Raw genomic sequence first — 12,465 nt, 5'->3', positions numbered from 1 at the left:
CCGGAGCGGGGTTGGGCCGGGGGCCCTCGCGGGCGGCGTTCCTCGTGGGAAGGGGCGGCGGCGGCGGCGGGGCCAGCGCTCGCTCGCAGGTGAGGGGTTCGCGAAAAGCCCGGGGTGTCCGGGGGGGGGGAAACCAACCGGGAACAACAAAGCGCAGAGCGGGCGCCCGGGGGATCGGCCGGCCGCCCAAAAGCTCCGAGATGCCGCGGGCTCGGCTCGGCGCGGTGCGGTGCGGCGCGGCGTCGAGCACATTGCGGGTCCCGGTGCGGCGGCGGCGGCGGCCGGGAGCGGCGCTGGGGGAGGGGGCGGCCGCCCCATTGTGAGGCGCCCGCGGGGTTGCGCCGGGGCCCGCGGCCGGCCGACTGGACTGGGGCCGGCAGCACGGGCGGCGGCGGCGGCTGCGGGGAGAGGAGGAGGACCGGGCGCGTCGGTCACACTCTCTCTCTCACACACACACACACACACACACACACACACACACACACACACACACAAAAGGCAGCTCGGTCGTCGCCCCGGCGCTTCCCCTCCCCACCTTACCTAGGCTCTTCCTTTCCCTCCAATTTGCTAGGGACGCGGCGGGGGCGGACGCGCGCGGCCCGGGAGAGCCAGAGAGAGAAAGAGAGAGCCAGAGAGATGCCGCTGCTCCACCGAAAGCCGTTCGTGAGGCAGAAGCCGCCGGGGGACCTGCGGCCGGACGAGGAAGTTTTCTACTGTAAAGTCACCAACGAGATCTTCCGCCACTACGAGTAAGGCCGGGCGGGGGCGCGGGCGCGGGCCGGGGCGGGGCGGGGCGGGGGCGGCGGGGTTAGCGCGGGGGGCACGGGACGGTCGCCCCCGCGCCCTTTTGTCTGTCTGTCTGTGCTCTTTCTATCCCCCCCCCCTTGCACCCTACCCCACCCCACCCCACCCCGGGCCTCTCCCGGGCTGGGTGGACGCGGTGGCCGGGCCGCCCCTCCCCCGCGCGCCGGGACCGCGTGGGGCGGCGGGGCCCGCGGAGGCAGGCCGGCCGGGAGGGGGAAGCGCTCGGAGTCGCTCGGCGCCGCCGCGTTCGCCGGCCCGGCCCCGGGCTGGGCTGGGCTGGGCTGGGCTGCGCTAGGCTGCGCGGGCGGAAACTCCCCGCCTCGCCCCTCCCCGCCGCGGCCGCACGCGCTCGGCCGCCGGTTCCGGGATCCCCGCCGGGGCAGCCCGGGAGAGAGAGAGGGAGTCCCTGACCCCCGGAGGAGGGCAGGAGACGGCCGGCCCGGGACTGGCCTGCCACGGTCGCGCGTGGCTTCTGACTGTCTTTTTTGGGGTTTGTTTTTTGGGTGTGTGTGTGTGCCGGTGCCTAAGGTGGGGACCGGGGCGGGAGTGGAGGCGGCTCGCCCCGCAGAGGGCCCGGGGGGGCGTTGCGGGCGGGCGGGCGGGCGGGGAGGCGGAGAGGCACGGGTGTCCCGAGCGGCGGCCTCGCGTCCCCGCGCCGCCTAGGCCTGGGAGTGTGCGCGGCGCTGCGCGGCGCGCTCTGTCACCGCCTCTGGTCGGTGACTAACTCCCGTCCCCGGGGAACTCGGCGTCGCCGCGCCGCCTCCCTTCCCTCCTCCCCCCTCCTCCCCCCCCTTCCCCTCCGGGAGACCGGCGAGGGAAGAGGTCGGGTCCGAGCGTGGGGGGCCATGGAGTGGCAGACGGCTGGGTCCCCGACGCCCCTCGTTTTCGAGTTCCTCGGGTTTGTCGGCGAGAGCCCGGCGGGGGCGGGTGGGAGTTGGACAAGTTCAACTCGGGCTTCGGGCTGTCGCCTCTTTATTCCCCCCTCCTCCCCCCCACTCCGCATGTGGGCCGCCTGACATGTGCCACTGCTTTTGTTTTGATAAGAACCCGAAGCTGCAGCTGCTGCAGAGGTGGCTCCAGCTCCCAGATTTTCAGTGCGTTGCCTGGTAGAGCCAAGAGCTAGCTAGCTAGCTTCTCCGCGGGCTCAGTGACACGAAGCGGTGCAGCAGTGTGTTTCCGAGATCCGTGTCGAAACAGGGACTGTTCAGTAACAGTCACAGGAACAGCCTGGTAACCCCCCCTCCCCTTTTTTTTCCTTCTCCTTTATCCTCCACGCAGACTCTCTTTGTGGCTTAGAAACCGTGTGTTAATAGCAACCAAATACGTTGTTTGTAGGAGGATTTCAAAAGTGGGGGGGGGGGGGGCGGGGGTACAGGCTCGATCCAGGGAGGTCTTTAGGCAAGCTGCGGCTGTCTGAGAAAGGGGTAGTGCTATTAGAAAGGTCAGTTCCAAGTAACGCCCCCCACCTTCAGCCCCCTCGAGGGGGCTACAGGTAAACGTAGTCTATCTAGAGAAATAGATAGTACTTTTCATCCAACAGTTCCTTGAAGTAGGAGTGCACATCTCGCCGGGCTCCTGTACAGACTTGTTTTATTACTTTGAGTTGACTCTTGTAACTTCTTAAGTGGATTTGAGTTGGGTAACTGCACAAGGATGATGTCTTCATATTGTCTTCTAAAGTTTAAGCCGCAGCCCTTAGCAACATTTCTGATTCTTTTGGAACTAGAGAGAGTACCAGGAAAATGGTTAACGGGCTTACATCCCAAACTCTTCTTTCCTCTGCTCTAAACAATCTTTTGTGAAAAGGCTCTTTACACAGCACTCAGGAGACTGAGCAAGAGGCTGGCAAGTCCAAGTCTAGCTTGGGCCACAGAGTGAGTTCCGGGCCAGTCTGGGTTACAAAGTAAGACCCTGACTTAAAAACCAAATAATGCCTCCAACCCAAACAACCGAAGAGGCTGCCCTCACTGTAGAGGGCAAGGTATATTTGACTTTTATTTACCCCCTGTAAATTAAACACTCAGGGTGTACTTTGGTTCCTGAGGTGAATTATTCTAATCATGGAGAAATCTGAAATGTTGAAATGAAGATTATTTTTGGCATCCCAACAGGAAAAGTGAGGAATTGTATGCTTTGTAGTCTGAGGATATTAAAACATTTAAAGGTAGCCTAAAACAAAAAAAACCTGTTTTCTCCCCAGTGCTGACGTGTTTGGGGCTTTGGGAGTTACAGTTTAAGAGAGATTAATTTGGTAGCAGAGATATTTTATCATTTGTCCTAAAACAAAATTGCAATATCTCCTTAGATATTTAATCCTTATGATTTTTGAATTAGCTGTGAAATATGAGACTACCATTTAGTTGTTAAATTTTCTGGCCGGTGAGGTGAGGCACTCTATAATTCCAGCACTCTGGAGGCAGAGACATGTGGACCTCTTAGTTTGAGGCCAGCCTGGTCTACAGATCGAGTTCCAATACAGCCAGCCAGGGTTGTTACACAGAGAAACCCTGTCTCAAAAAATGGTGAAAACAAAATGCATTTAGGGTGGATGGTATATATGGTCTGGGTAAATTGAAGGGAACCTGTTTTAGCTCACATCTTAAACTGGTTTGAAGATTATTTTTTATATTTTGAAAAAAAAACCTGTATTTGCCTGAATATTTACCTATGCTCACCCAATTCAGTTTTCTTTTCATGCCTTGATGTAAATTTCTGCCGTACTAAGAGAGGTTTTTTACAGCTTCCAGCCTTGTTCACTTTCCAGCTGGTTAGTAGTTGGTCAGAAATCTTCATTGCTAAATAGTGTTCCGGCCTGGGGTTGTTAGCGTCCGCTTCCTCTGTCCTCCTCTTTCCTTCCTTTCCAAGCAGCCTTGGCCATCACCTCCTTCTGTGTGCTGTGCTCCATTCCTTAGTCTCCTGGTGTTTTCTCAAAGACAGACCCTGACAGGATGGATCGTCAGTGATTGTACAGTGTCAATTCCTCTGCTGAAATGGTTTGAACTACCTGTTTCTGAACTAATTGCTAACTCTTGTTTGACCTGCTTTCTGAAAACCTGTTACAAATAAATAGCACGTTAACTGTAGGCAAATATACATGTTAAAGTGCATAATTTAGTTCCAAGTCAGGTGAAGATTTATAGTGTAGTTTTGATTGGCCTACAGTTTTTATTTTTGGTTGTGAATTGTTAAAAATAGACAGTTGGCTGTGAATACTAGAAATTACACATCTTTAATGTAATTTCATGTTTTATTAGCCAGTGACTTGATGTTTTCGATTTTATTTTATTTTTTTGGCTGTTTAGAATTGAAGTTTTACCTCTTTGAATCTATGTAAAGTTGAAGAATCTTTTCCACCTCAGACTAGTAGGCAGTCCAGCTTGTGTCCACCTGGCTTTCCAGTGAAAAAGATTTGACCTGCTTATAATACATTCTTGCTTCTGTTCATCAGTTCTTCCTTGTTAATTCAGCCCTTTGGTAGATGAGGAAGGTGTCGGGATATTGATTAGCTCCAGGATTGCGATTGTAATCACACTTTCAGCAATTGATGGCTCTAGAGTTTAGTTCATCTTTCTAAGGCCCTCGACATCATGCTTTTTGCTGTCACATGGTGCTGAGAGGAAGGATTCTTCCTGTTGTCAAAGGTTGTAGAAATCTGCACAAAGAAACTAGAATGACAAGCTATTCGAGTTGGCTCGCTGGGTTTTTGTAGATGGCACCACTGCTGCCTCTACTGTTATATAGTCCGCCCAGCTCTGACCTTTACTACGCCCCGCAGTGATTAAGTAGACAAATCAGAATGCTGTTGGTTGATAAATGACAAGGTTTTGCTGTGTAGCCCAAGTTGGCCAGGAACTTGAGATCCCCTTGAGTGCTGAGATTACAGGCATGTGCCACCACACCTGGTGCCATCAATTTACCACGGGCGAAATGCTTTTCCTACCGCCGGGTTCCCACACTGGTGACTGGATGTAGGAAATCTAGTTGTAGTCAAAGGCTGTTTGGTGAGCATGTACTTTCAAGAGAATGTGGATACTCTTTCAAGCTAGTGTCTTGTGTATTTAGCTTCTTTTTAGGAATAACTTGGCCACCTGTCCCTGATTGTTGAGCCCTCAAGTTCTTTTTCCCTAAGGTGGAGCAGAGATTCCTAAATGCTTTACCTTTTTTTTTCCTTCCTCCTGGTTTTGTTTTTTGACACAAGGTTTCTCTGTGTAACAGGCTTGGCTGTCCCAGGGGACTCTTTGTAGACCTGGCTTGCCTCCTCAAACTCACTGAGTGCCCAAGACTCCTGGCTTTCAGCTTTCTTTCTTCTGCTTAGCAGCTATGCTTTTTTATGTTAATACATAGCTTTCTTTATTCAGAATATCTATGTCAGTAGTTGTAGTGTAATGGTCAACCCCAGAACATATCGATGGGTGGGGATAGATAACAGTCCACCTGGTGGTTTCACTATTGTGTGGATTCTCAGCGTGGTTCTGCTGGTCTCCTGGGCACATCCACTTAACTATGTCCAGTTGGAGGCAAAGCTGATCTTGACTCGAGTGGGCTCTGAAGGGATGACTTTTCTCACCTTGAGAGGCTGTTCTGAGGTGTTCCAGAACAGGGGAAGTGGGGAGGGGAGGGGAGGCAAGTCGAAGAGCGCTGAGGTCTCAGTATCATCTTCGTTGTATTGATGAAAACAATGGCCACCCTAGATTCAAACTTAGACTCCATGTCTAAGAAAACCACAGTCAGTGTTGGCTGGAGAGCTACATTAGCAGTTAAAGAACGTTAGCTGTGCACACACACAGTGCATAGACGTACATGCAAGCAAAAAATATCCACACATCTTAATAAATAAATGAATAAATAGTCATATTTCAAAGGCATCTGAACACCTTTAGCTTTCTTTGCCCACAGATTGGGTTTTAGGGTATTTATTAAAATCTGATATTACTAATCAAAATACAGTAAAAATTGGGCCATCGAGTTGGCTCAGCACTTGCATTGCAAACCAGAGGGCCTGAGTTTAATTTGATCCCAGAACCCACAGTAGAAGGAAAGAACTGACCTCTACTCATACTGGATGTGGCACTGTGTGCATATACTCTCACACACAACACACACAGGCACAGACCCACACACTCTAAAGAACTCGTGGACATACTTTATTGCTTGTCCTTGTCCTATCTATAGTGATTTAAGCTCTGTTTCTTTTAAAACTTTCTATTGTCCCCTTGCTTGCCCTCAAGGAGTTGCCAGGAAGAAATTCCTCAGATGCTTAAGCTAGTTAAGTCCTCCTCTTTCCAATCAATGCTGAGCTTTATCTTTATGTGGTTCTCTGACATTGTCTCTTTGCTGTCCTGGTGATCCTCTTAGGACAGTGGTTCAGAACCTGTGGGTGGTGACGGGACACAGTTGGGGGTCGAACAACCCTTTCACGGGAATTGCCTAAGACCATGGGAAAATACAGATTTATATAACGGTTCATAACAGCAGCAAAATTGCAGTTATGAAGTAGCAACAAAAATAATTTCATGGTTGGGGGTCACCACACATGAACTGTATTAAAGGGTCACAGCCTTAGGAAGGTTGAGAACCTTTGATTTAGGATCTTCTGCACATAAGATCTTTGAACAATAAAATGATACATGTTTTGAATGCACATATCCATGGGCACTTGTTAAATTTTCTCATTTAATTTCTACATAAACTGTTAATGAAATATACCTCCATTTTATAGAAGAGGAAGCAGGTTCAGAGAGATTGTGTAACTACCCAAAGAAAAGTGGTAATACTAGGTTCAGACATTTCCTCTCTGCCTCACTTAGGCCCCTTTCTGCCTAAATGCACATAGAAATGAATGTGGGCCATCCATAGAGAGTGTGTCTGTCTACTCAGGGCATTTTTCTGTGGAGAGACTTTGAAGATGCTAAGATAATTTGTCTTCCTACTGAGAACTGTCTCAGTCACATACATCTAAGGAAGCCAGCAGAGTGGAAGATCCAAGAGGAAGCTGGTAACTTTGCTGGGAGTTGGGGAAGCCCTCAAGTAGGAGACTATCTGAACGAGTCCTGAGCGAGGAGGCTCACAGGATGTGAAGTGGAGCAGCAGAAAGAGATTCTGGGTAGACGTTATAGGGGAACTGTATTAAAAACCAACACTGAAGTGTTAGTTTTGAATTTCACTTAAAATTGGTCTTTTTGGGCCAGGTGGTGGTGGCGGTTCACACCTTTGATCCCAGCACTCAGGAGGCAGAGCCAGGCTGTGAGTTTGAGGCCAGCCTGGTCTACAGAGCAAGATCCAGGACAGGCACCAAAACTACACAGAGAAACCCTGTCTCAAAACAACAACAACAACAACAACAACAACAAAACAACACAAAATGACAACAAAAAAATTGGTCTCTGGTTTTTGAGATAGGATTTCTCTGTGTAGTCCTGGCTATCCTGGAACTCCAGCTGTAGACCAGGCTGTCCTTGAATTTAGATCTGCCTGCCTCTGCCACCAGAGTGCTGGGATTAAAGGTGTGTGCCTCCACAGCCTGACTAAACTGGTCTTCTTCACATCCATTATTGTTAAGGACTTCCCTATCTAGCACCAGTGCAGGTGATCTCTCTTGAAGTTTTTAATCTCTGACTTCTCCGCTTTATACCACCTACAGATTGCAGGAACCTGTCCTTTATGTCATCTCTATCAAAGGCAGCTTTAAGTAAGATGCAAAATAAAATTCATTAGAGTGGTTTTGAAAAATTAGACCCTATGTTTTAATTAGTTAAAAAATTCCTGGCTGTTTAGAAATGAGTATAAAAATACAATTTTTATCTTGCTGGAATCTTTATAATATAAGATGTTAATTCTGCCATGCCCACGGTCCAGTCTGCTCTTAGGACCCTCTCAGGGAAGAAAATAATAGAAAACTCTATGCTGTCTTCAGTAATCACCATAAAAAAGTTATAAGCCATACTTTTCATCCTTTGCATACCAGGGACTATTTTAGGTTAGGAATTCTGTTTTTTAGCATATGGATAATTGCTTTCGTGTGAGCAGGGCAGTGGTTTAGATCTTTGAACTGTCCTGGAGCTCACTACATTTTGTATTAGGCTAGTAGAGTTTCAGCCCTTTAGTAAAGTGCACTTTGTTCATCTGAATTGTATGTGATGTTCCTTAATTCTTTTTGTTTGTTCTTTTTGAGACAGGGTTTCTCTGTGTAGTTTTGGTGCCTGTCTTGGATCTCACTCACTCTGTAGACCAGGCTGGCCTCGAATTTACAGAGATCCCGCCTGGCCCTGCCTCCTGGGTGCTGGGATTAAAGGCGTGCCCCACCACCTCCCGGCCTGTGATGCTCCTTAATTCTTAGATCCACTAGACTTTCAGTTTTCCTAATCCCTAACAAATTAGCTTGTTGCACTTTGTTTCTTAGCATATTCACCAGAATTGGTAGACTTTAGAATATGTCTTTTGAAACGATTTTTACCTTATAGCTCAGATTTTTTTTTCCTTCTGAAACAATGATAAAGAGGAAAGGCCGGGTTGGGGATTTAGCTCAGTGGTAGAGCGTTTGCCTAGCAAGTACAAGGTCCTGAGTTCAATCCTCAGCTACCAAAAAAAAAAAAAAAAAAGAAGAAGAAGAAAGAAAGGAAGGAAGGAAAGAAAGAAAGAAAGAAACATGCCAGGCGGTGGTGGTAGCGCACGCCTTTAATCCCAGCACGGGGGGGGGGGGGGGGGGGGGGGGGGCGGGGGCGGCGGGGCGGCAGGCGGATCTTTGTGAGTTCGAGGCCAACCTGGTCTATGGAGCAAGCTCCAGGAAAGGCCCAAAGCTACACAAAGAAACCCTGTCTCAAAAAACCAACAACAACAACAACAAAAAAAAAAAGAGGAAAGGCCATCGTGTGTTTTTGTGTGTGAAGGACCAGATAAGGAATACTTTAGACTGTTGGTCACAGTGTCTCCCACACTCTATACCAGTGAAGTGAGAAAGCACTGGGCTTCCAGGCAGGAATATCCCTATCCTAAAGAGGGCTATTGAAGAATACAGTCCCAAATCAGATGTAATTTATGTTAGCTTTAGCTATTCATATTAAATAAGAGTTGGCATTTTCTTTTTTGCTCACAATAGTAAAATGGACTTGTAGATGTTGAAGAGACATCCTTGAATTTGGCTTTCATAAACTTCATATTTGAGTGTGTATAATGCAGGGTCAAGCCTGTTCAGCATGAGACAGTGGCGAGAGTGAAGGTGAGCCATAGATGGCTCCGTGCTGGGGGTTGGGGTGGACTTTCCCTCCTTTGTGACAGCTTAGCCACGTGGTAGAGTATACCTAGCCTCCTCCCTCCTGAGGGCTGGATCTTTGTGTACAAGGCTATCAGCATAAGAACATGAAGGTTTGCAGGAGATGAGGGGACCTCAGGGCCGGAGCTGGGCAGCTTGCATCACTGGGTTCCCATCCTGTTTTGTCTCAGTTTGTATTTTACATTTCTTTATTTATTGTTGGTATGCACACGAGCTTAGGTACCAGTGAGTGAGTGTATCAGTCACAAGGCAGCCTGTGAGTTGATTCCCTCTGTACCATGTGGGTTCTAGGGATCATCAAACTCAGGTTGTCAGGATTGGTGACAACCTGCTGAGCTATCTCACTGGCACTTTGTACCCTATTTTTCTACCTGGCAACACACTTAATGGATGCTTATAGGAAGAGCTTGTACCATTGCTTACTTTGAAGATTTTACAATGTTAAGTCTAGTGTCTGTGGAAACCAGATTTATACTTACCTGTCACCCTGCAGTGATTTCACATGCCCTGTGGCCCCCAAGTACTCTAGGCACCTGGCTGACACAGCTAAAGCTATGCTATCTGATACAGAGGCTGTTACCTGGCCCTGTGGACCATTAAGCAGTTGAAATGATTTGATGTGGGTAGTGAGTAGGTTAATTCAAAAGAAGATTTCATACAAAAATGTAAATGATTCTAATGTTATTTATATCCATTTTATTCTTTATGCTTGAAAGAATAACTATATCCTTGCCTCTTAGTTAATTATCAGGACACAAACTTTCTTGCTTATTAGAAACAGGTTCTATCACCCCACTATCCCTACGAGTATTCTTTAGCTTTCTTTAAGATCTAACCCTTAATACCACTTGAAAAAAGTCCTAGTATTTCCTGACCTGTTTTGCCTTCCTCTAAAGTCTCTGTTAGTATAGCTGTTTGTCTTTTCTAAAAAAATAACCACTTATTGTACCAAAACATACTTCAAAAAAGGCTCTTCATGTAGAATCCAGGGTCATTGTGACTTGGCATATGTATCTTCTTTCTTTCTTTTTAAAAGATTTTTATTTTTGGTTTTTTGAAATAGGGTTTCTCTGTATAGCCTGGGCTGTCCTGGAACTTGCTATGTAGATCAGGCTGGCCTCAAACTAAGATATCCACCTGCCTCTGCCTGCTGAGTGCTGGGTGTAAAGGCATGCACCACCACACCTGGCTTTAAGATTTTCATTTTTAGTTGTGTGTGTGTGTGTGTGTGTGTGACATAATTATTGAAAAGTAGACCAGAGTATATTTTTACTCCAGAGAGGACAAAAGTTTACTGTCCCCTCCAGCTGGGTATCCATTATTAACTTTTTGCATATTTCTAATGTTTTATACTTAGCAAAGCCTTCTTGTAAAATGATGCATGAGTACATGATTAAATAAAAATTCAAACAATGGAAATGTTTTAGAATCATTCACTCAAGAAGTTTTCCTTTTCTTCCCAGCCTTGCTTTCTCCATAGGAACATCTGTTCATAGTATGTCTATAAAGACACATTTTTGTGGTTATGATGTATGTGTGTGGGCTTTTGTGTAGTCAGTGACTTTTTCTACCCAATTTCTCTTTGAAGTTTTTTATTTTATAGGTTTCTTGCACTGAAACTAGGTAGACTTTAGGAAATATTCATATTAAGAAATTACCGCAGTTCCAAAAGGCACTGCATATAGAATGGTCATTTCATCCCTGTCCTAGCTCTTACCATGGGCTGATTGTTTTGTTTTGTTTTTCTATAGAGGACCTCAGGTAGTTTAAGCTAGCCTTGATCCTCCCAAGTGTTACATTTCCAGGCATACGCCAGCACTCCTGGCACATGGCTTTATATTTATATTAAACTGTGGCTTAGACTGAACTGGGACTCACTTGAGGCCCTGAAATTGCTGGGAATCTCCTCCTTTAGCCTCCTCAGTGCTGACATTACTCATGGCCAAGCCACCAGGCCCAGATACTAGCCTGATTTTGTTTAACATTCCAAAAATGTCTGCTTTTGCAAGTCCCCCTCCTTGCCCTCTCCCACTTCCCCTTCCTGTGTTGTTGCTTCTTTCCTTTTTCTAGTCTGTCTTTCTGCAAAGTCAAGTCGTTACACACTGTAAAAAGAAATAAAGGAAGACTCGAACTTGAAATAAGGTTGTTTGCCCCTGTTATATTACAAATTCTTGCATTGCTTATTGACTGACTTTCCATCATGTAATTCTCTTATTGTTAGGTGCCTAGATTTATTTTTTATTCTTATTTCTACTATTAAGGTCTATTAAACGGCATGGTTAATTGATGTTAGTGTTGTAAGTTCCTTTCAACAGAAAAGTTTACAAATTCAAAGGAAAATGAAAAGTTTGATTTGCTTTCACTTTGGTTCCAAATTTCAGAGCCGGTACAGCTTGTTCAACTTACCTGATAGCACATTTAAGTTGCACACTAAAGACCTTTCCCAAGTTGTGTATTAAGCCGATGAGGTGGCATGGGGGAAAGGTCATAATGGTGTTGATTTTAATGTGAAGTTTATGAAATGATAGGTAATGGGATTTTGTTTTTGTTTCTTCATCAGTGACTTTTTTGAACGAACCATTCTCTGCAACAGCCTTGTGTGGAGCTGTGCTGTGACGGGTAGACCTGGACTGACTTACCAGGAAGCACTTGAGTCAGAAGAAAAAGCACGGCAGAATCTGCAGAGTTTCCCAGAACCACTGATTATTCCCGTTTTATACTTGACCAACCTTACCCATCGTTCCCGCTTACATGAAATCTGTGATGATATCTATGCATATGTTAAGGACCGATATTTTGTTGAAGAAACTGTGGAAGTCATTAGGAACAATGGTACAAGGTAAAGTACTTTTACTTTTTCCTTTTGATAAGCATAAATTGCTCAAAAGTCAAAATATTGCCAGGTCTGGTGCTACATGCCTACAGTCAGGATTTGGAAAGCTAATGCTGGAATATTGTGAGTTCTGGGTTAGTCTGGACAGTGTAACAAGACTTTCTAAAAACAACCCACCCTCGAAGGTGGAGTGTGGAAAAGATGATCTGAGGAGATTTTTCCTTTTGTGTTTTTCTAGCTACCCTGTTAGCCTATAGATGATGCCCTGTAGCTGTAGGTTCTTTTTATATATCTTTTCCTGTATGTGCCACCAAAGATATGTCCATGCATGTGTCTATGTATGTGTACAAACATACTTGACATAGTCCTTTTTTTCTTAAGTATACTAGGTAATATGCTGTATACCTCTTTTCACTTAAAATATCTTTTGAGATCCTATTGCTATATAAACCAACTTCTCTTTAATTTGCTATAAAGTAAACCTTATTACATGGACACTCCATACTTAAAAAGCCAAAATAATGATATCTACCATATCCTCATAGTAAATAATAGTTTA

General features: G+C 46.3%; 1 protein-coding gene across 2 annotated transcripts in view; it reads left to right on the top strand.

Annotated features, from left to right (window-relative positions):
- Window positions 1–560: 560 nt before the first annotated feature.
- Baz1a (bromodomain adjacent to zinc finger domain 1A) overlaps window positions 561–12,465 on the top strand; it is an 82,378-nt gene continuing 70,473 nt past the window's right edge. For both annotated transcript variants that reach the window (XM_036205539.1, XM_036205538.1), the window contains exons 1-2: window positions 561–749; window positions 11,634–11,912. In XM_036205539.1, the coding sequence (XP_036061432.1) occupies window positions 637–749; window positions 11,634–11,912 (392 nt within the window). In that variant the 5' untranslated portion in view covers window positions 561–636. The remainder of the gene's footprint in view (window positions 750–11,633; window positions 11,913–12,465) is intronic.

Source organism: Onychomys torridus, chromosome 14 (assembly GCF_903995425.1).
Source record: "Onychomys torridus chromosome 14, mOncTor1.1, whole genome shotgun sequence".
In the NCBI taxonomy this organism is placed as follows: Eukaryota; Metazoa; Chordata; class Mammalia; order Rodentia; family Cricetidae; genus Onychomys; species Onychomys torridus.
Note: the sequence above shows the minus strand (reverse complement) of the source record. Positions and strands in the feature narration are given on the sequence as shown.